Below are 24,686 nucleotides of genomic sequence, written 5' to 3' on the forward strand. Positions count from 1 at the left end.
TCTCCTCTTCTAATAGTGCAGTGAGATCTTTTACGTTTACCCAAGAGGGCTGATGGGACTCAATTTAAGATCTCATCCAAAAGGCAGCACCTCTGACAGTGCAGCACTCCCTCAGTATTGCACTGAAGTGTCAGCCTGGATTATGCTCAAGTCTCTTGAGTGGGGCTTGAACCTATGACCTTCAAATTCAAGGGAGAGGGCACTATCACTGAGCTTGAATAGTTGGGAATGAAAAATATTCCTCCTAGACTTTGCTTCCCCATTAAAAGACAGAACTTTTGAAAAAAAATATTGGTCAACAAAAGAGAATAGGGGTGACTAAATAGAACCCTAGATTGTTGTACAGTAAAACTCCTTTTAATGTATGCCTGTCGGGAGCCCTCCAAAAATCTGCAAATTAAAAAAGCAGAATATGCTCAATTTGATTTTTCCACACTTCCACTTGGATCCAATCCAAACGTGCAATTAAAGCATAGGCATGAGTTGGCTAGTTGAACTTTAAAGAAATGTACTGTATTATTGCAACGAGCACAATTTGATGAACTTATTTTACATTTTTAAATTTACTAGATTAATATGATTTTAATCTCACAAGATAATTTAACTTGCACCTACTGTTCGAGTTTGCTTTTCCAATGACAAAAGATTATCAATAGCTTCCTGCAATCTTCCATCCTAAATAAAAACAAAATCAAAGTTATTACAGGAAAAACAGATATAATACAAAGCAGTATTAACTGTCCCTTTCAAACACACTTTTTCTTCCTTCTCCACAAACAGCTCTTCTCACAAAGTAAATGTGTAGATTTACTCCCCATCACAACATGATGGGCCAGAATTTACTGTCAAAATAACGGTGAGGCTAACAGCGCTCATTGTTATTTATGCGCAAATCGACCAGCAACTTCAGGCAAGGGTAGATGCGTAGTTAAACAGGAAAATCCGGAAGCTGCTGTCTGAAATGCGCCGTTCCACTGTTAGCTTCCCGAAAATGGCATCTCGCTGTCTGGCTCACCATTCAAACAGCGTGAAGTTCCTGTACTTGCATGGTACAAACTAAAGTCGCCATAGAAAGTTAGTGCTTGTCCATTTCAGTCGAAGTACTCTTTTTAACTGGGTGATAAGTCTTAATTACTGCTAAACAACTTCTCTGGAACTGAAAATTAACTTTTACAAGCATGGAGTCTCACTCCTTCAGCTTCTAATTGTTGTTGGAGATTTTTTTAAAATCCCATCTTTTTTCCCCCTCTATGTTGCTTTCTGTATCTGATTTGACATTGAATTCACTATTCTAACTTACACTTCCTAGTTCAGACTCTGCACTGTTCATTAACAATTCTTCAATCTGTTTGGTTAAGGAGATATACAATTGCTTGCCCTGTTCACACAGGTCCCAGATGCCCTATAGAGGGAGCTATGCCATTTAGATCTTCCACTACAGCAACTTGGCATGGGCAAATCTGACGAATAGCAGGTGCCGTTCGTTTGCCAGCTGCAGTAAATTCTGGCCCAATCACTCCTCCCTCCTGTATCCCAGACTTATAAAATCTGATTCCATGTTCAATTCTCAATTTGACTAATAGGTAGGAAAGAGACATATGGATTGTTTAGTGTAGGATTGGGCATGAGAAAGGTACACGGGCAGTTAGGGAGGGAAACAGCTTACCATCTATATTATACAACTTTAAAAAAAAAAAATTCGTTCATGTGACATGGGCGTTGCTGGCAAGGCCAGGATTTATTACCCATCCCTGATTGCCCTTGAGAAGGTGGTGATGAGCTGCCTTCTTGAACCTCTGCAGTCCGTGTGGTGAAGGTTCTCCCACAGTTCTGTTAGGTAGGGAGTTCCAGGATTTTGACCCAGCGGCGATGAAGGAATGGCAATATATTTCCAAGTCGGGATGGTGTGTGACTTGGAGGGGAACATGCAGGTGGTGTTGTTCCAATGTGCCTGCTGCCCTTGTCCTTCTAGGTGGTAGAGGTCACGGGTTTGGGAGGTGCTGTTGAAAAAGCTTTGGTGAGTTGCTGCAGTGCATCCTGCAGATGGTACACACTGCAGCCACGGTGTGCCGGTGGTGAAGGGAGTGAGTGTTTAGGGTGGTAGATGGGGTGCCAATCAAGCGGGCTGCTTTGTCCTGGATGGTGTCAAGCTTCTCGAGTGTTGTTGGAGCTGCACTTATCCAGGCAAGTGGAGAGTATTCCATCACACTTCTGCCTTGTACCTTGTAGATGGTGGAAAGGCTTTGGGAGTCAGGAGGTGAGTCAGGAGGTGAGTCACTCGCCGCAGAATATCCAGCCTCTGACCTGCTCTTGTAGCTACTGTATTTATATGGCTGGTCCAGTTAAGTTTCTGGTCAATGGTGACCCCCTGGATATTGATGGTGGGAGATTCAGCGGGAGGTGGTTAGACTCTCTCTTGTTGGAGATGGTCAGTGCCTGACACGAATGTTACTTGCCACTTATCAGCCCAAGCCTGGATGTTGACCAGATCTTGCTGCATGCGGGCACAGACTGCTTCATTATCTGAGGGGTTGCGAATGGAACTGAACACCGTGCAATCATCAGCGAACATCCCCATTTCTGACCTTATGATGGAGGGAAGGTCATTGATGAAGTAGCTGAAGATGGTTGGGCCTAGGACACTGCCCTGAGGAACTCCTGCAGCAATGTCCTGGGGCTGAGATGATTGGCCTCCAACAACCACTACCATCTTCCTTTGTGCTAGGTATGACTCCAGCCACTGGAGAGTTTTCCCCCTGATTCCCATTGGCTTCAATTTTACTAGGGCTCCTTGGTGCCACACTTGATCAAATGCTGCCTTGATGTCAAGGGCAGTCACTCTCGCCTCACCTCTGGAATTCAGCTCTTTTGTCCACATTTGGACCAAGGCTGTAATGAGGTCTGGAGCTGAGTGGTCCTCGCGGAACCCAAACTGAGCACTGGTGAGCAGGTTATTGGTGAGTAAGTGCCGCTTGATAGCAATGTCGGTGATCCTTTCCATCACTTTTCTGATCATTGAGAAGAGATTGATCAGATTGGATTTGGCCTGCTTTTTGTGGACAGGACGTAACTGGGCAATTTTCCACATTGTTGGGTTGGTCTAATCAACTAATCAAGATGAATGAAATAACATGCACAGCTGCATCTTTGTAATATGTAGTTGTTTACACCTTCTCAGGTGATCAGAAAAAGGTAATAAATAATTAAATAAATTAACCCATCAATTAAATTCAACAACTGCCAAATTTTTTTTAAAAACTCTGCCCAAACATGGAACTCAGGTTGCGTCAAAACAGAATACACATGACAACCACTACCCAAGACAAGCAGAGTTCCTGCTACTGCCAAGCAAAAAAAAGTCAGCAAAGAACAGGCCAGGGCCAAAGTAGCAGCTAGAATTGGAACAGAAATGAAAGACAAAGACACAAAGACACACAGACAGACAGGCGGGAGTTGGTGTGCTATGTTGGCTGGGAGTCTACGTGTCCAGTAGAACTCAACCATTCGGCTGCACTGTTTAATGCGGTTTAATTATTATCTCCTGGAGCAAGATTGTGGACTTCAGTGGCAATTGCTTAAACCATGGTGTGGAAAAGGAGATGAACAAGATGAGTCTATAAAAAGTGAGTGAAAGGCCAACGTGAGTGTGCAGGCAGTAATACATGATATAAATGTAACATTACAATATAAACCCAGAGAAATAATGTAATGTAACATCTATCCAACAAATCTCAAAGCTCCCCGTCAGTAGCACAGCAAGCTACAAGCACAGCCATATACTTTGAGTAGATGGGAGTGTATAACTCACACTATTTCGTTCCATGAATCTCAAGATATGTCTTTGAAGTATATGGTGAACTCAGAACAACTTCAAACAACAGGTAACAGCGCTTGCACTTCAGAAAGAAACAATGTAGTGGAATAAGTCAACATGTTTTAAAATGAAATACAAGATAGATAGTAGAACCCATCTGATATAACACTTCATGCCATCTTTGCAGTGCCACAGGTTAATAAGTCTTTAACGCCATAGGCTGAAGTAGAGAGGGCACTCTGCATCGGGATCACAACCACAACATTCCAACACTCGGCCAGCTTTGAAATCCCTAGAGCGCACCATATGCAGACACAGTGAACCAAATTAGAGCTCCAGCATTCAGCTTTCATCCAACAGCAAAAAGCATCTATGAAGTCAGAGCCAATCAATAAGTCAAGTACCCCAACTGAATTATTCCTATTAACCCCAGAGCAAGGTAGTAAATCGGTTTCAAACACACAGAAGGTAAACCATTAAGTTTACATTTTGAGTGTTTCATATCTCCAGCCCTCTCTCCTTTTCCCACATCCAACCTTCAAAAAAAGTGAGGTTTTGCAACTGTCCAGACACGTATTTCAGTTTTGCTATGCAGAGTGTACAACAACAAGTTGCATTTATATAGCACCTTTAACATAGTAAAACGTCCCAAAGCGCTTCACAGGAGCAATTATCAAACAAAGTTTGACACCGAGCCACGAGGCGATATTGGGACAGGTGACCAAAAGCTTGGTCAAAGAGGTCGGCTTTAAGGAGGAGAGAGAGAGAAAAATACATAATTTTTTTTCCAGAGCTTAGTGCCTACGCAGCTGAAGGCACGGTTGCCAATGGTGAAGTGATTAAAATCAGGGATGCGCAAGAGGTCAGAATTGGAGGAGCGCAGAAATTTCAGAGGGTTGTAGGGCTGGAGGTTACATTCTCTGGCTGCGACTGGATAGATAGGAATGGAACCAGGCAAAGGCAGTCCCAACTAACTGGGCAATGGAGGAGAGGCGTTGGAGGAAGATGGTGCGGTCAACCGTGTCAAAGGCTGCTGACGGGTCGAGAAGGAATAGTTTACCATGGTCACAGTTACATAGGATATAATTTGTACAGTGAAATGCATCATCATAAGTCGTATTTTTAAATGTGAGCCTGATTCATCTCTAAGCATGATGTGGAGATGCTGGTGATGGACTGGGGTTAACAATTGTAAACAATTTTACAACACCAAGTTATAGTCCAACGATTTTATCTTTAATCCCACAAGCTTTCGGGGGCTTTCCCCTTCCTCAGGCGGTGTGGAAGTGACAATTCCACACCGCCTGAGGAAGGGGAAAGCCCCCGAAAGCTTGTGGGATTAAAGATAAAATCGTTGGACTATAACTTGGTGTTGTAAAATTGTTTACATCTCTAAGCAAGTTCATTAAATTCTCAGATGATACCAAACTACAAGGGACAGTTGAATGGGAGACAGCAGCTTAACTACAAAGTGAGTTACATAAATTAGAACAATATTAGATAAAATTGAATATGTACAGGTGTAAAGTTGTGCACAAACAACAAGAAAGAAAAATAGGTGGCATAAGAACACCATGAATGTCAAAATAGTGAACGATGAATTTGAAAGTGATTGAGGGGCATAATCACTGTGCCACAGCAGTAGTTAACAAAGCCAATGGAATGCTTAACTATACAGCTAAAACAGTAGTGCAAAGTTGGAGAATGTCATGTTAAAACTAGTGTTCTGGTCAGATGGTACCTTGAGTATTGAATTTAGTTTTGGTCATCAAGACAAAACATTTAAAACAATGGAAAAAGTGCAAAGAGAGACTGATCTTTACATCATGAAACTGATCTTTACATCGAAGGATTAAGTTACAAGTAAAGACTGGGAGCACTGGGGCTCTTCAGCCCTTGATGTAAACAAGACAGTAAACAGTACACACAGGTACGGTTTATCCAGAGCACTACTTCAAAGTAAACTAAGACATTAGAACAAGGTATTACTGGCTATAACTGGTGAAAGGACAGTTAGAACAGATATCGGAATGAATTCCTGCAGGCAAAGATTGATCGGAAAGGTGGAGGCAAAAACTTTAAAAAAAAATTTGTTCATGGGATGTGGGTGTCACTGGCAAGGCCAGCATTTATTGCCCATCCCTAATTGCCCTTGAGAAGGTGGTGGTGAGCCGCCTTCTTGAACTGCTGCAGTCCGTGTGGTGAAGGTAGTCCCAAATTAGATTCATTCAAGATAGTTAGGTGACTTGATGGGGGTCTGCAATTACCCCCTCGGATGGAACAGCTGAGTTGATCCAAACGGCCTCTCTCACTTGTATTTATTTTGTGACCTCTTTTCCCTTCACTTTCAGGTTACCATCCTATTCATTGGCAACGAGGATAGCAGATGGCTGACTTTCTCCCAGCCGCTCTGTAAACAACTGCCAGGAAGTTGCAAGAATGCATCCTGGGTGACTCACCTGATCTGTCTAATATTTGAGATTGGAAACTCCTTGTGGGGAACTGCAGTTGCACTAGTGATGGCATGGTATATTGGAAGAGTTTTAATTACAGACATAACTAATTAAATTAATCCAAATTGTCCTGTGGTGCAGTTGGCTACTTCTATGGAGTAGCTCTTCAGTCAGTAATTGTGACTAAGCTGGCTAGAGGTCACAAGATCTCACATCACACTCCCTCCTAGCTCAGCTGCCCAACCCAGTTAGCTCTCAGGGCAGTCTGCTCATTGACATTCTTCTCACTTCACTGTTTCCAAGTCACCATTTCATACTGATCATGAAATTGATATTTGTACAAATATCAATAACAAACATTAAGAAATCAGTTTTACCATAATTTGGTAACAATTTCCAATACTGCTGCATTATCGTTACTTTTAAAAAGGGAATATTTTCCATTGTGCAAAAGGCTGGAGTTGACAAAAACTTAAAATCCTTTCTTGAAGGAAAAGTCAAAATAAAACAAATTTTGCTACAGACATAAACCACTAACCTACACCAAAGGTTCTTTACAAAATGAAATACACAAAACTCAAAATATCCCAGTTGGGAGCATTTGCCAGTTCTTGACAGGACCAACAGGTGCAGAATTTATTTGTTTAAGATAAACTGTGAAATTATTCTCTTGTGATTTTAAGCTCAACCTACTCTGTCCTGAATCTCTCATTTAATATCTAGATCCCTTTTTGATCTGTACTGCTTTAACAACCCTTTGAAAAGAATACTCTGGCTCATGTGTTAGGAAGCCATAATAAGAAAATAGAGATTTCACTCCTTGTAATTCAGAGCTTTAACAAAACAAACCTGATGAAAGCAATTTACAAGTTTGATTCTTCAAACATAGATCACCCAGAGTCAATTTCACACTTACATGATTTTATGGTCAGTGACATCTACTGGGGTTATCAACAAATTCATAAAGAGATATGGTTCATTTCATATACTTTCATTAAGTTTGTTTTGGGAATGGGAGAGAGGAAGGAATTGTCAGTGTGAGAAAGTCCATGTTAAGAAATTGAATATTTTCCCCCACTTTTTTCAACTTGTATCACAATTAAGTAGTTCCAGGTCAGGAGTGATTAGAGTTAAGTGCAATGCAAAGCTTTCTCAACTCTCTGTCAACAATGTGACTTAACTGCAATCTCAGAAAAGTACTGTTTACTGCATCAGTTCATCATTTTAATTTTCCTATCAGCTATTCTTGTGGCCTGGTGAGTGGAAATGTTTGTGTTGGTGTTCAGATATGAATAGATCTGCATTGTTGATTCATGCCAATTAGTTATTTCAGAGTTTGCTCTAAATTCAGTTTACTTATGACCCAGACAGCTATCAGAGACAACTTTTACCGATGAGTCTGGGTTGACCCAAATACACGTCTCAGATGAAAAGATGGTGTTCCAACCCACTGTTTCTGAAGTGTTTTAACCTGAACAATGACACCTGGGTAACCGAACGGAAAGCACAAAGTTAGAGGATCTGATGGACAAAACTATAACTTTTTTTTTGCTTTAACAAATTGCCAATTGCTACTCCAGCAATTTAGCATAATTAAAATGTTAAAACCTCTACATTACCATTATCTCTAAAATTCAAACACGACCCCACCCCCCCCAACCACCACCAGTGCAATTTAATATTGCTGCAACTGACTATGGTTTCAAATTAAAAGATCTTAACGATATTTGGATCTGAATATTTAATTTGGCAAGAACCTAAAACATAATCACAATTGTCTCCCAGTTAACTTGTTGCAATATTTCTGTCACAATGCCATGAACAATTGTAAACCTTTTTCAGAATTTCTGTTCTAACTTGCTTTCAAACTAATCAGTGTTCCCTCCTCTCCCATACTGCACACAGTGACATAGGATGTACAGCACAGAAACAGGCCATTCCGCCCAACAGGTCCATGCCAGTGTTTATGCTCCACATGAGCCTCCTCCCTCCCTACTTCAAACAACGCTATCAGCATATTCTTCCATTCCTTTCTCCCTCATGTGCTTATCTAGCTTCCTCTCAAATGCATCTACGCTAGTCGCCTCAACTACTCCTTGTGGTAGCAAGTTCCACATTCTAAGCACTCTCTGGGTGAAGAAGTTTCTCCTGAATTCCCGATTGGATTTATTAGTGACAATCTGATATTTATGGCCCCTAGTTCTGGTCTTTCCCGCAAGTGGAACAATCTACTCCTATTAACTTAAAATTGCTTTCATCAAAAAAAATTAGCCAGTCATTCAAATTAAGCAATTTTAAAGAAACTGCGCAGCAAATCCCTACAGGAATACTAAAAAACATCAAAGCAACTATTGAAATGCTTGTGATCAAAACTTGAGCACTGTACAAGCTGCAGAACACAAAGATCAGTTATTTCACAAAATAGTCCTATTGTGGTTTGCTTTCTGCTGACAACACATTTGAAAAGTATTTACCACAGAACCAAAGTTCCATCAGGACATCTGGTTTAGTTGTTTGCCACTTCCCCAGCAATTGCACAGAACTGGATGTCATGGTTATGGTTCTTCTACCTCCGTCAACTCACTGGGTAGGAAGAATGAGGAGAGGCAATACAAACTAAATGCTATAATTTTAAAGGGGGTGCAGCAACAGAGAGACCTGGGGGTATACACACACAAATCTTTGAAGGTGGCAGGACAAGTTGAGAAGGCTGTTAAAAATGCAGAAGGGACCCGTAGCTTTATAAATAGAGGCATGGAGTACAAAAGCATGGAAGTTATGCTAAATCTTTATAAATCACTGGTTAGGCTCCAGCTGGAGTATTGTGTCCCATTCTCAGCACCATACTTCAGGAAGGATGTCCAAGCCTCAGAGTGCAGAGGAGATTTAAGAGAATGGTACCAGGCATGAGGGACTTCAGTTTTGTGGAGAGACTAGAGAAGCTGGGGTTGTTCTCCTTAGAGCAGAGAAGGTCAAGGGGAAATTTAATAAAGGTCTGGAATGCACTGTCTGAAAGGGTGGTAGGAGCAGATTCAATAACAACTTTCAAAAGGAAATTGGGTAAATACTTGAAGGGGAGAAATTTGCAGGGCTTTTTTTTTTATTCGTTCATGGGATGTGGGCGCCGCTGGCAATGCCAGCATTCATTGCCCATTCCTAATTGCCCTTGAGAAGGTGGTGGTAAGCCGCCTTCTTGAACCGCTGCAGTCCGTGTGGTGAAGGTTCTCCCACAGTGCTGTTAGGTAGGGAGTTCCAGGATTTTGACCCAGCGACGATGAAGGAACGGTGATATATTTCCAAGTCAGAATGGTGTGTGACTTGGAGGGGAATGTGCAGGTGGTGTTGTTCCCATGTGCCTGCTGCCCTTGTCCTTCTAGGTGGTAGAGGTCGCGGGTTTGGGAGGTGCTGTCGAAGAAGCCTTGGCGAGTTGCTGCAGTGCATCCTGTGGATGGTACACACTGCAGCCACAGTGCGCCGATGGTGAAGGGAGTGAATGTTTGGGGTGGTGGATGGGGTGCCAATCGAGCGGGCTGCTTTGTCCTGGATGGTGTCGAGCTTCGAGTGTTGTTGGAGCTGCACTCATCCAGGCAAGTGGAGAGTAATCCATCACACTCCTGACTTGTGCCTTGTAGATGGTGGAAAGGCTTTGGGGAGTCAGGAGATGAGTCACTCACTGAAGAATATCCAGCCTCTGACCTGCTCTTGTAGCCACAGTATTTATGTGGCTTGTCCAGTTAAGTTTCTAGTCAAAGGTGACCCCCAGGACGTTGATGGTGGGGGATTCGGCGATGGTAATGCCGTTGAATGTCAAGGGGAAGTGGTTAGACTCTCTCTTGTTGGAGATGGTCATTGTCTGGCACGAATGTTACTTGCCACTTATGAGCCCAAGCCTGGATGTTGTCCAGGTCTTGCTGCATGCGGGCACGGGCTGCTTCATTATCTGAGGGGTTGTGAATGGAACTGAACACTTTGATGTCAGCAAACATCCCCATTTCTGACCTTATGATGGAGGGAAGGTCATTGATGAAGTAGCTGAAGATGGCTGGGCCTCGGACACTGCCCTGAGGAACTCCTGCAACAATGTCCTGGGGCTGAGATGATTGGCCTCCAACAACCACTACCATCTTCCTTTGTGCTAGGTATGACTCCAGCCACTGGAGAGTTTTCCCCCTGATTCCCATTGACTTCAATTTCACTACAGCTCCTTGGTGCCACACTCGGTCAAATGCTGCCTTGATGTCAAGAGCAGTCACTCTCACCACACCTCTGGAAGTCAGCTCTTTAGTCCATGTTTGGACCAAGGCTGTAATGAGGTCTGGAGCTGAGTGGTCCTGGAGGAACCTAAACTGAGCATCGATGAGCAGGTTATTGGTGATTAAGTGCCGCTTGATAGCACTGTTGACGACACCTTCCATCGTTTTACTGATGATTGAGAGTAGACTGATGGGGCGGTAATTGGCCGGATTGGATTTGTCCTGCTTTTTGTGGACAGGACATACCTGGGCAATTTTCCACATTGTCGGGTAGATGCCAGTGTTATAGCTGTACCGGAACAGTTTGCCGAGAGGCATGGCTAGTTCTGGAGCAAAAGTCTTCAGCACTACAGCCGGGATGTTTTCGGGGCCCATAGCCTTTGTTGTATCCAGTGCACTCAGCCGTTTCTTGATATCACATGGAGTGAATCGAATTGGCTGAAGACTGGCTTCTGTGATGGTGGGGATATCGGGAGGAGGCAGAGGTGGATTATCTACTCGGCACTTCTGGCTGAAGATGGTTGCAAACGCTTCGGCCGTGTCTTTTGCACTCACGTGCTGGACTCTGCCATTATTGAGGATGGGGATGTTTACAGAGCCACCTCCTCCCATTAGTTGTTTAACTGTCCACCACCATTCATGCCTGGATGTGGCAGGACTGCAGAGCTTGGATCTGATCCATTGGTTGTGGAATCGCTTAGCTCTGTCTATAGCATGTTGCTTCTGCTGTTTAACATGTATGTAGTCCTGTGTTGTAGCTTCACCAGGTTGGCACCTCATTTTTAGGTACGCCTGGTGCTGCTCCTGGCATGCTCTTCTGCACTCCTCACTGAACCAGGGTTGATCCCCTGGCTTGTTGGTAATGGTAGAGAGAGGGATATGCCTGGCCATGAGGTTACGGATTGTGCTGGAATACAATTCTGCTGCTGCTGATGGCCCACAGCGTCTCATGGATGCCCAGTTTTGAGCGGCTAGTTCTGTTCTGAATCCATCTCATTTAGCACAGTGATAGTGCCACACAACACGTTGGGTGGTGTCCTCAGTGGGAAAATGGGACTTCGTTTCTGCAAGGACTGTGCAGTGGTCACTCCTACCAATACTGTCATGGACAGATGCATCTGCAACAGGTAGATTGGTGAGGACGAGGTCAAGTAGGTTTTTCCCTCGTGTTGGTTCGCTCACCACCTGCCACAGACCCAGTCTGGCAGCTATGTCCTTCAGTACTCAGCCAGCTCGGTCAGTAGTGGTGCTACCGAGCCGCTCTTGGTGATGGACATTGAAGTCCCCCACCCAGAGTATATTCTGTGTCCTTGTTACCCTCAGTGCTTCCTCCAAGTGGTGCTTTAATATGGAGGAGGACTGATTCATCAGATGAGGAGGGCGGTAGGTGGTAATCAGCAGGATGTTTCCTTGCCCATGTTTGACCTGATGCCATGAGATTTCATGGGGTCCGGAGTCAATGTTGAGGACTCCCAGGGCCACTCCCTCCTGACTGTATATCACTGTACCGCCCCCTCTGGTGGGTCTGTCCTGCTGGAGTTTGGAATTCACAATCAGCAGCAGTTTTCTCTTTTCTTCAGTCATGCTATGGGGAAAGGGCATGGGGATGGGACTAATTAGATAACTCTTTCAAAGAGCCAGCACAAGCATAATGGGCCAAATGGCCTCCTTCTGTGCCCTATGATTTGGCCCTCTTCCTCACTATCACTCCCATTCGCAACAGCATCCTCTCACACATGTTAGTCAGAAATCCAATTATCAGGACGCCCTTACCCACACTGACAATGGATTCAAAACTCACGTCTGCTGGCAGTCACAACTTACGCACTCAAAGAGGTGCACTGCTTCACAGTGCCTGTGTGGAATCATGGGCAGTGTCACAGAGCTGCTTCCTCTGCTGGTAGGATGAATTCACAGCACTGAAAGCAGTTGGCAATGGATTCTGCTTATAGTTGCAGGTACGTGAATCCCATAGTTGTCAACGATCAAGACGGGTTTTCTGCACTGTGATACCGTACTTCAGTCAAAGTGATCCAGTCACTTCTCAAAGGAGCACCATTGATCCATGCATTTTTGTTGTAACTCTAACAACCGGCAGAAACATCACATGGCAAGGAGGGGGGGGGGGTTGTCGGGGGAGTACGGAATTCACAATCAGCAGCAGTTTTCTCTTTTCCCCAGTCATGCTATTACAAACCACGATGGTAATTCGCTGCTTAGCTTCGTCCCCTACCTGAACACTTTTCGATGATAGCTAGTAAGCTGCTTAGATACTGCTTACAAAAAAGGCCAGTTTCAAAGATGGTTTTGGGCTTATCAGATAAAATTTCAGGAACCTATATCACACACTTCATTGTCAATGCTTGTTGTGGGTGTGTCCCTTGCCTCCCCATGTATGAATCTGGATCGTGGATTTTGAAGTGGCTGATCCACAATGCAGAAACAATTTCTTCAGCGAATTAATTTGCCTTTTCTCGTAAGATGCTGTCGGATAGCACAGGAAGATCAATTGCTCTGGTCAGATTGAACCAGGCCGATTTAGAATTACATAGCAGATTTCACTGCTCATGACTCAGTTGGGGTAGGAATTTGAATTCACCAATAATTTGAATTAAGCAACAAACTTTCAATGCATTTTCAATGGGAGCTGTTTTTCCATGATTTCATTTCAAATTAACAGAATTAAAATTAAGCAACTTCAAATTAAGAGAAATAGACTGTTTTCAGAAAGACAGAAGCCCTGGATTAAAATGTTATTAATTCAGAACTCTGGCACTGCTACGCAAAACTACACTCTTTCTAACATTTTTAGATTACTAAATCGAACCAGGAAGATCGATTGATTTCCACAGGACACAAAAACTGAATGGATTGTCCCAATATTTAAATTTATTGCAGTTCCATATCAGACAGCCATAATTAGATTGACTTTACTTATACTGGGCCAGAATTTACTGTCAAAAAACGGTGAGGCTAACAACGTTCACCGTTATTTATGCGCAAATTGGACAGCAACTTCAGGCGAGGGCAGATGCGCAGTTAAACGTGAAAATCCGAAGTTGTTGTCCGAGATGCGCCATTCTGCTGCCAGCTTCACGAAAACGGCATCTCGCTGTCTGACTCACCATTCAAATACATTGAACGGCGTGAAGTTCCTGTATTTGCATGGTAGATACGAACTAAACTCGCCACAGAAAATTAGGGCTTGTCCTTTTCAGTCTAACTACCCTTTTTAACGGGGTGATAAGTCTTAATTTCTGAACAACCTCTCTGGCACTGAAAAAAAAACTTTTACAAGCGTGGAGTCTCATTCCTTCAGCTTTTAATTGTTGTTGGTGATTGAAAAAAACATTTTCTTTATTTTTTCTTTCTGTCTCTGTTTTCTCACTCTCTTAATCCAACCTTTATTTCACTTTCTGTATCTGATTTGACATTGAATACACTATTCTAACTTATACTTCCTGGTTCAGACTCTGCGCTGGTCATTAACGATTCTTCAATCTGATTGGTTAAGGAGTCACACAGTTACTTGTCCTGTTCACACAGGTCCCAGATGGCCTGTAGAGGGTGCTGTGCTGCTTGGATCTCTAACGTACAGCAACTTTGAGGGCAAAAACTCATGGAAAGTATATGGAGGTGGGCAAGGGCAAGTCTAACGAACAGCTGGTGCCGCTTACAGTGAATTCTGGCCCACTGTCTTCTTACAAAGAACAATTTATAAACAAGTCTGTGATATTTTAAACTTATTAGTGGATCTCCTGTGGCACTTCTCATGATAAGTCAGATGATATGTTGTTTTATAAGGACAGGAGCCTTAAACCACAAGGTATATTATGCTGCTTAGTGTAGGTCAATTCCCCATTGCATTCTGGAAATCAATGCTCGGGTTAGTTATAGGTCACATGGGCCTAATTTTTTTTAAAATTAAGGCCACAAACAAAGGCCAAGGTCATTCAGAATTCAACTGTTGTTGGTAAAGAAACTTTGGAGATTTGGATATGCTCCTCAGTTACTGATGGAGGTTAGAAATGCAGGTCAGAAGCAATCGCTTTTTTTTTTAAAAAGATTGTTTTTGGCTTAACAAACTTTTAACAGAGAACGACAGTGTGTGTGTGTTGACTGACTTACTAGCAGATCTTCTGTGGCAATGCTCAGTGAAACAGAGGATACACTATTTTATAAAAATGCAGGTGGTGGCATTTTAGTAGGGAGTCCCCCACATAAAAAACGTTTGAAGACCAGATCACTACAATACCAACACTATTTTTCTTGGTTGCCAGAAATAAGTTAAAACACCTCCAGTTTAGTTAGTCTCTGGTGTGATATATGTGATAAACCTCTCAAGCTTTATTCTTGGGGTTCGGACATCAAGTGCACCCCTCAATGTGTTACTATCTTGTAACACAGCATCCTATTATACCCTTGAAATTAACTCAATTATTTTTTTCATGTTCTTTGTCATATTTAAAACAGTATAGTTAAAGAAATTAAAGATTCTCTCACTCTGGCAGCTTGGGCATTCCACGAGAAATTAGTTCACATAGTCTCAACTCATACAATGGACATGAACCCACAGCATAAAACTATCCTTGAATTGGCAGTTGAATTCAGAACCCACATTAAATGTCTGGTGTGAGAATAGAATCACACTGGTACAATGTGAAAAGAGAGCTTTGCCCCACATTAGCCTCTGCTATACCCGAGGGCTTGGAATGGATAAAGTTCCATTTCTCAGCTTGAGCAGTAGTCCCTCCCAATCTAAGTCAACATAGCTTACATGTAAAATTAAAATTAATGCTCTCCTTTTAATACCATATACATTTTGTTAACAAAAAAATACAGTCAATTTATATCCAATTTTGGCCCAAGTGCAACTCAGTTAGATTGAATAGGTGGATGAGGAAAAAGGGGACGACAAGATAGGATAGGTAAATGTAATTAAGAATGTTTGCTTGAATGAAGGGTTAACACCGACACAGTCTAGCTGGACCAAATGGCCTGTTTTCATGTTGTAACTTATATGTAATTCCACGAGAGTTAATACCTCAAGCCATTCGTAGCATATAAATTTTATTCATCTTTTATCTTGCACACAGGGCCTCTATAAATAAACACCAAGTTTTTAAAGTTGTAAAATCATACAGAACCGTGCATACAGTGTGAAACGTCCCATTAGCTAGGAAAACCAATTTTTGCGGGGTTATAAGGAATGACAGACCCACTTCGTGCATTTGTAACACTTAACATTTCAAAAGCAGTCTAACTGATCACGATGCTGCACGAGTCATGTCAAAGGTTTGTCAGGAGCCCCAGAACTTTATCTTTTGACATTTCTACAGGTCAATCAACTAATATGGCAAATCAGATATACCAACAACTTGCATTAATAGAACCCCTTCAACGGAGAAAAATGTCCCAAGGCACTACACCTAGATGTTAAATGTTTGCCTTGAATTTGCTTTCAGCAGCTTCTCACAACAGTAAACAAACATTTTTTTTTCTAAAAAAGCAGGCTACTTCCACGTTTTCAGTGTCTTCGTACAGCTGTCCAAGAAATACTAAATAAAAAAGGCCACCCCTGCGTTCAGTTTTCTAAGACAGTCCGAGGTTTGCGGCCTACTACCTCCAAGGGCCTAGTTCAGTCTGATCAATGGAGCCGCATGACTCAGTGACTATGACAAATGCCTTTGACTTACTTGAGCGATCTTTTCGTACTCTGGGAGCTGCTGGTCTACAGTAGCACTATAATCCATCTCCATTTTGACAATCTTCCCATCTGCTCGTTCGGTTGCTTCCGCCATTGTTGCTGCCGCTTACTTTATTTATTTCCCCTCCTCCTTTCCCTGCTCTCTCTTGTTTTCTTTTTTTTTACACTGAATGGAAGGAACAATCACCTCACACAGGCCTGCGCCGCAAGCCGGCGTAACCCAGTAACAGGCAGGCGACGTCAAAGCCGCCCAACAACGCCGGAAGGACCGCGCCGTGCTCGCGCTGGCTCTTTGGCGCGCGTTCTTCGGTGTCGCGAGACTCGAAACCGCGCCGTTTACCGGACAACTTTCGGGCGCGCGCCAGGCGTTAATGAAGCGTGCAAGAAACGGATAGATAATACGACGAGGATAGACTCGGAGAAAAGTCACTTTTATTCATTAACTTTTTGTAAACCAGATTATTATTTGTTTCGCCCCCCCCCACCACCACCACCTCCTAGTTCTGAGGTAACCGTGACTTCTGAGGAGCGCCGCAACCGTCGTTTTGAGGGCGTTTGCTGGTTTCCCCTTGGGCTTGAAAGATAGCGCGAGGCTCTCCCTTGAGCTTTTTCCATTTATTCGTCAGAAATATTTGTGAAGTAGAAATTTGTGTGTAGGAGGCTGAGGGATAAGTTTCCCTTTAGTGTTAAAGTGGATATAAAATAATTTTGGAATAAAAGCAATTTGTGAGGTGACTGATATTGTGTAAAAATCCTGTACAGTGTTGTTGGCCTCAAAACTCTTATCACCTGAGATTGTTCATATTTCTTTGAGGAGAAATGGGATCCGAGATGCTTCAGTAGCTTAGATTTCTTGGTCATAACAGTTACGTTAGTCATCAACGACTATGGTGCAAATGATTAACTGACAAATTCGATGGGTTTAATGACTTTTATTCATCCGTGACTTTTTATGTTCATATATGTTCTCAATTTCGTTATATTTGCAAACACCACTTTGTAGGAATGGTATTCTTTTACTGGAATGTTGTTATGATTACATCAGTAGAATAGGACCTACATCTATCTTGGAAAAGATGCTTTAAATAATAGTAGGTGCTGTCCATCACCTGCCATGTCGACAGATTGACTAGTATATCTATCTCTTATTGAAAACGTTGCATCTTCACACACTGCCTGTGCTAATTGACGTCTTGTCACACTTTTTGTGCCAACCGTTTCCCATTATAAATTCAATGTTCACATTTATGATGGGATTTGCCTATAACAATTTGTCACTCTGATTGTGCCATGTGATCACTGGGTGCCCAAAAATGCAATGCTTTCTGAACTTTTTTCTCAGTAACTGACATTTCTATGTTTAAAATAAGAATTTCAACAAAACAAAAATGAAAATTTTTTTCACAATAACACAATTAAATTTATCCATTGAATTATCTTTTAAGTCTTTCAATGCTTTCATTTGAGATTTTACTTGAAGGCCTCAGTCTCTCAAATGACTGGGCATGGACTTGATATTTTTGCCCAACTGTGACACCGTGTGCTGAATATGAATTGTGCAGTCTGGAAATGTGCGATGCACCTAATTTATTCTAAAAACAAAAGGACAAATTTCAAAACCTTAATTGAAGTAAAATTTGTAATTTAAAAAAATGCTGTATCCATGTGTATCTGTATGTCTGTGCAAAAGTGAGAAAAATGACAACTGTTCAAATTACCTGTTGTAGCTTGTGTTTTGTGTTCCACAGCAGAAAATGTATTAAGTGGACAGGTGAGAGAACAAGATGTAGAAAAAGGTGGAGAGAGAAGGAGTGAGAGTATGCCTCTGTTCATGCGAATGTTCAAAAAAAGTTGAACTTTGAAGCCAATGAACAATGACACATTTTGTAGTTGTGTTTTGCACATACTGTGACATGCTTGGGGGTTGGCCACATTTCTGGAGTATCATAATTTGGCTACCTATGTTGTGGTGTGAGGATCATGAAGGCTTAATGTTTAGATTAATTTGAGAGATGTTGCTATTCAAGGCCAGAGTAAACTAAATGAATAGTTAGTGTGTTGAAGAGGGTAGAGTATGTGTGTGTGTGTGTGTGAGACAGGGCCAAGATGGTGGAGTTTGAAGTTGGAGTGAAGATGGAGTGTTGTGTAATTTAAAGGGCTTGTATACATAAGGTGACCAGTGTGATTGAATATGGATAAAAGTGTGTGTGTTTACTTGTGCGAGAGAGAAATTAAGGGACAAGAATGATTGAGTTTCGGAGTCCAGTGTCACTTGGAGGAGGAAAACATGGTAGTGCAAATTTGGTTATTGGAGTTCAGCGGTCAGCACATAACTATTGGAAGCCAGAGTATGTTTGATTACTTGGAAGCAAGTTTATTTAGGGTATGGGGACTGAATGTGTAAATCTAGAGGGCAGTGTTTTTCTAACCAGGGAGATTGTTGTGATGGTGTCAGGCAGAAGAGTGCTGGAGTTTGGGGACTGGTGTCTGTTTGTTTGGTTCTTGATTCTGCAGTAATAGAGGAGCACAGCAAAAAGGTAGATGCACTGTACCATTCGTGATGCACAATAGCTTTGCAGCCCACAGTAGTGATAAGGTATATTTGAACATGTATGCATTTACACTTAAAGTAATTAACATCCATTTTATTAAAGAAGTAAAATTCTTGTCAAAGTAAGAAAACAGTAATCAGTAAACATCCTGAGTATCAGTTTGATCATGTATCCTATTGGCATGCACCCTTGATTTGTATGTGACAGCAGAGATGCATTGCCATTGGAAACAGCTTGGGTTGTTCCAGGAGAAACACAATTGCCCTAACCAACTGGCAGATAAAAAGCCTTTAAGGTGTTCAGAGTCAAATTAGTTCCTGCTATGATATTTTAGAAATACTTAGCCCAAACAAACATTTCAAGATACAGTATTTGCAACACCAGGTGAAATAAAAATTATAGATCACCATAAAACTTTCTTTAAAAATGGTGCACAGCAATTAATAACAGTTGATACTAATTAGTTAAAATTTATTAATAACTTTGTTTTGACCCACGACAGACATGTTAGTATTCATGTATTTAATGTACATTGAAAAAAACTATTGGACCAACCCAGGTCTGAAAACGTTAATTGCATTACATTAGAATCCATCATATTTTTTTAAAGATGTTAAATGCTTGCATGATTGAACAAACTATTCCCATGTGGAAAAGCAATTTAAAAATCGCTTTATATCAATGACATGATCTTTTGTTTGAATTCTCCACATTCTAGAGTAGTTTATTTCCTATTGGACGGAGTCAATATCCTTCCTGCTGTCGTCACCGATCGAAACTGCGGGGAGTTGTGCAGAATCTACAACTGTTAGTCATCGGGAACATAATACCCATCAAGATCTGCGGGGAGAGCTGGTGTAAAAGCCAGGCTGATTTGCTGAGTTGTAGGAGGGAGATACCCAGTCGTTCAGAGTTCCTGAAACAGGAAATAAGCCTCGCTTGCTTTAATCTAGGAAGGAAAGACTGTAGGAACAAGAAAGTCCTGCTGTGTCGTTAAGTGTGATGTTAACGCATTCACGTTTTGGTGGGTAGTGCATCCTTAAGGTTGTCTTGCCGATGGCTCTGCTGGAATGAAAGTGATCTCTTCCTTGTTTTTTCCCCTCAAACAACATACAATCACGCGTAATGCTCGGAAAGGAGCTGTTTCAGTCCAATCCGACTCTCTGCATTCACATGATCTGAACTTGAAACAAGATCTGAAAGGAAGATTATAGCGAAGACTCGACTCGATTGTGTTTTGATGCATGATTCTTCAGAAGCTAACGGTTGATTTGTTTCACCTCATTTGCGGTGCAGTGACTCCGTTCTAACTACAGTATCCCCTGAGTAATATTACGAGTTTCGAGTGAGGGAAAGAGTCTCTCGAGGAAAGGACTATGTTGATGAAGGAGTACAGGATTTGCATGCCCCTGACAGTAGAGGAGGTAAGTATAGCTCTCACGGTAAATATTTAATGGTCATCTTTTTCTAAAAAAAAATGCATGTCTGATGTGTGTAGTTGCAGCCAAATTTGGGCTTTATTTTATTTTCACGTAGTATTTGTCCCGGATAATGGCTTAATTGCTTGATAGATTTGAGCACGTTTCCGGTCGCTTGTTAGAATTAGCAAACGTTCAATTTGTTTCGGGTTATACATGTATGTTTTTTTAAAGCATTACTATCACATATAACGGAAATCATATGACTGCGCTCTGCACTAACCACGGGGTTGCGTCTTGAACGCACGAGAAAGCTTCCCCGCCTTACTGGAAGTACTACTATTTAATAATGCCTTCCTTTGAAAAGAAATAAATAAGTTGAAGAAAATCGGTGAAAGTGGTAGTTGACGAAATATAATAAGACGTCGCTGAGGGAGTGAGTAGCACTAGCTACTTACACAGCAAAGGCGCTTTTGGGACGTAAGGTGCCTTTGTTTAGATTTTCTATTTGAATACGGTTTCCTATCCTTTATACACGACTACAGTACGGCGTTTAACTGCATCGATTGAACGGCATTAAAAACAAGGTCATTTTTTTATTGTTAGAATATCGCATGGTAAACATAAAAATGCGAAAACGTTTATCGTGTAGTATAATACATTCATCCATCCACTGCTATCACCAGATGGCGCTGGAGTGAAACTCTTCTTGTTTACCCTGCTGGTCTCAAACATTGGTAGCTCAGGTGGAGCCACTACACACTACAAAGATTAATATAAACCTTGATTTCATTTCCCCCTTTTAAGTTTTCGAATAAAATAAGTTTAGAATGTTTCATTAGAATGAGTCTTTATTCTAGTCAAGATACTGTGAACTTTAACTTTTACCGTCATCTCATTTTTTAAAATGTAATTGCCCTGTTTTTTGTATTAAAAGAACAAAGCAGGGAAATCGTCAGTGATACACGCATTCGGCCATTAATTCTTAGAAAAATGTGAAAGATGCCAATACTTATGGATGTCACTGATCCAAGTAAAGAACCTAGCAACATTATTTTAAAAAGAGTTTGTACAGCTCTGTTTGATAGTGCTAATTGGTATGTAACAGGTTAAGGGAAAATATTGATTTAGGTTGGATGGGATCTAATAGTGCAGTACCTTGACCTTTATATTGTAAAAGGTGTTCAAGGTTTTAATAATACATATTGAAGAATTCAAAGGATTAGTAACTTGAAGTGATAAGGTATATGAACAGAATGGCAACCAGTCCAGTTTGCTGACATTTTTGCATGATCTTTGTATATGTGTGTGCTTTGTAAATACACGTAGATCAAGTAAATTATATGGGACATTTTGTAAGGGAAATATTTCCATGTGTTTTGTGATAGAGCATATAAACAACGCAACTGGTCTCTGAAAGGAAAGAAAAACCTTGTTAAACTTCTTTCTTGAATATTGTAGAAAAGGATTAATTGTGCACACGGATATGAAGGTTGATTCCTAATGGTCCGCTTGGGAGCAGCCCATCACTGGCAGTGCGTAAGGCATGCCAAATCAGGCTGATAGGCCCTGGCGCACATGGTGCTGAACTCCCAGTTCAGTCGGAGAAGAAGTTATTCAGTTTTTGTGGCAGTGTATGTGTGCTGCCTTATTACACCCAACAAAATTATTTAAATTGATGGCGTGACAAATTCCCTGTAGTCCTCTGTAAAGCTGCTCCTAATTCACTGAGTGCTCACATAAAATGAGCAGCAGGAGGCCTCTAAGTTGTTCGATCCAGAGCTCCACCACATAAGGCTAGGTTGCCATATTTTTGGGACTTGCATTTTGACTGCCATTTTTGGTTTGCTAAACTGAACTTTGTGCATTGAACTGGTACTTATATTTTTTCTCTTGTTTGCCACTGTTTTTCTGCAATTCAGCATCTCTTTGTATATACCTACAGCAGCATTATTGCTGCAACTATTTGTCTCCTGCAGCTGCAAGCACAGCGCTTAGCATGGATATTCCATTGGGCCTGTCATTGGCTGTCCTGGTTTTGGAGGAGGGAGGAAAGACAGACGTGCCTTCACCCCTGGTTTCTGGTGCCCATCCACAGGCGGCCCAGAAATTACATATTCTGATCCAGGCACAACTGTTTGGGCATTTCTCAAGAGATTTACCCTCAATTTCTGTTTCAGCAGGGAGGCTGTCACGGAGTTATTTTGCCTGCTGAAGCCTGAGCTGCAGACTATATCTTGCCCATTACGGTCAAAGCAGAACCACACTGAACTTTTATGTCAGTGGCTCATTTCAAGCCAGCATAAGTGACATTTGCCAAATTAGTCAGAAGTCCATACAGCGGTAATCAGATTGATACCTTGTTTGCTGGAGCAATATGTCACTTTCCTCATGGAAGGAAGGGAACAACTCAAGAAAGCACAACACTTCTACCAGAAGGCTGAGTTTCCAAAAGTGTGGGGTTTCATTGGCACCCATGTAGCCATCAGCATGCCTAATAACAATTGTGGGGCATATATGAATTACAAAGGATTCCATTTGATCACTGGACCACCACAACAGAATAATTCAAGTGACTTCACAATACTCTGGCAGAAATCATGATGGTTTCATCTTGCGAAAGTTCACAGTGCCACCACAATTTCAAGGATTGGCTAGAATGAATGGATGTCAACTGTGGGACTATGGATGCCCTTTGCTGCATAGCTATTAATATCAGACAGGAACCCTCACACAAAGGTGGAGTGAAAATACAATATAGCTCATGCCTCCACCTAGGTTCTGGTGGAATGTACAATATGCATGTTAAAACAGTGTTACTGATGTCTGGCTAGATCAGGTGGGGTTCTACTGTCTTGCCATGAGAAAGTATCGAAGATCATCCGCCATGTGTTGCAAAGCTTCACCTTTTGCATATGGGAACCCATGCAGCAAGAAGGGCTGGAAGATTAGCCTGGAGCTTTGGCTGCGGAGGAGGAAAGATAATTGGTTGAGACTGATGCAAGTCAGTCTCACGTGTGAAGTGATTGACAGAACTTTGTTAAAAGCTGCCCTTGAGCTCCTTAATGAACAATTTTACAGTCCACTGTGCAATACACTGGCCCCATACCAACATGATATCCCAAATCCCACATGCCTTCAATAACAAATCAACATATTAGCTCTTAACACCAACATATGTCCCTTCAGTCCAGAAATCCATCCATAAATAATTCAAAGAAGGTGCAACCAGTTTATTTCCATACTCTGTGTGTCCTAGCATGAGTGATTGACTCCCTGCCGTTGGTGAAAGTGTAGGATACTTCCTACTTTTCTGCTATTTGTATGTGCTACCTCAGTGGGAGGAGCTGCTTTTCAGTGGTGACTCGTTTGTGGCAAATGCCTTTTCTGCTTGGTCGTGACATGACCCTTGCCAGAATCTTGGCATCTGCATTGGTGTCTGTTTCTCCCCCTACTTAGCTGTTCTGCAGTCTTTTTAAGGGGGCTGGATGGCTGGGGAAGATGGGTCACCAATCAGAGAGGTCAAGTTCTCATTTGTCTCTTCTACTGTCATGACCCAGCTGCTGTCTGCCCATTGTAAATATGTGTGGGGATAGACCCATGGCTGCCATTAAATCCCCTCTGGAGACCACATGTGAGAGCATCCTGTAAATTGAGCCCTAGGTCTCAATAGCAGTACACACTGTGTTGTTGAGCAACAGTGCATCAGCATTCAGGCTCTCTGTCCTTGGGGATTTGCCCGCAGGTTGCCTTGGAGTTGCCACTCCCTCCATTGTGCCCCGGAGGTTCCCGAAACCTTTTGCACACATATACAGATGTTAAAACACTGCTGGATGTTCTCCGCCATTCTATGCAAGGAGCACTGAAGATTCTTAAAAGCACAATATGAAGAGCTTCTGCTGATTAATCAGTGCAACCTGGTATGCAGCTGCAGTTAGATACAAATGTGTGGGTCACACAGTACTTGCTCATCGGCCCGAACCGTCCCTTCCTTCCTGTTGCTGCTGTCTGCTATCATCTTCACCTGTCTCTTCCTCATTGGTGCTTGTTGCTTCACAGAGGCTTCCTCCTGACACCCCCTATCTGATTTCTCGTGAAGTTAATGCTTCTCTGCTGGTGCTTGCAGGGCCTTCTTGCCAGCTTCTTCATCTTAGGAAATCCCAACCCAAAGAAAAGGGAACACATGTTAGCATAGGATATACAACCAACAGCTATGCACATAGTAGCAAAGCCAATAGTGCTCCTCGTAGCAGAGGGGCAGATGTGGCAGCCCGTTAATTACTGAGTGTAAAGTGTTAGCGAGAAGGGGAAGTTTAGGTGAGGCCTTACCTTGTCAGGCTGGCACAAGTCTCTTGCCCAATTCCTCAATGGCCTCCACAGCAACCATTTAGAAGACCTGCTCCTAATGTCAGTTGAGGTGGTGCAGGTTAGGTAGTATAGGGATTTCCATGCTTTATGTAATTAAAAAAAAGACACATGGTTTACTCTG

The 24,686-nt window shown here is 42.1% G+C and overlaps 2 protein-coding genes across 2 annotated transcripts in view; one reads left to right on the plus strand and one right to left on the minus strand.

The window, feature by feature from the left end:
• The window catches only part of psmd12 (proteasome 26S subunit, non-ATPase 12), a 35,205-nt gene extending 18,716 nt beyond the window's left edge, over nt 1-16,489 (minus strand). The window contains exons 1-2 of the mRNA XM_068003896.1: nt 16,217-16,489; nt 616-675 (exon numbers count right to left, since the gene is read on the minus strand). Coding sequence (XP_067859997.1) covers nt 616-675; nt 16,217-16,321 — 165 coding nt within the window. The 5' untranslated portion in view covers nt 16,322-16,489. The remainder of the gene's footprint in view (nt 1-615; nt 676-16,216) is intronic.
• Nucleotides 16,490-19,624: 3,135 nt separating this feature from the next.
• Nucleotides 19,625-24,686, plus strand: part of LOC137341043 (cytoplasmic phosphatidylinositol transfer protein 1-like) — a 282,882-nt gene continuing 277,820 nt past the window's right edge. The window contains exon 1 of the mRNA XM_068003897.1: nt 19,625-20,203. Coding sequence (XP_067859998.1) covers nt 20,156-20,203 — 48 coding nt within the window. The 5' untranslated portion in view covers nt 19,625-20,155. The remainder of the gene's footprint in view (nt 20,204-24,686) is intronic.

The sequence above is a fragment of the Heptranchias perlo genome, chromosome 23 (assembly GCF_035084215.1).
Source record: "Heptranchias perlo isolate sHepPer1 chromosome 23, sHepPer1.hap1, whole genome shotgun sequence".
NCBI classification, from domain to species: domain Eukaryota; kingdom Metazoa; phylum Chordata; class Chondrichthyes; order Hexanchiformes; family Hexanchidae; genus Heptranchias; species Heptranchias perlo.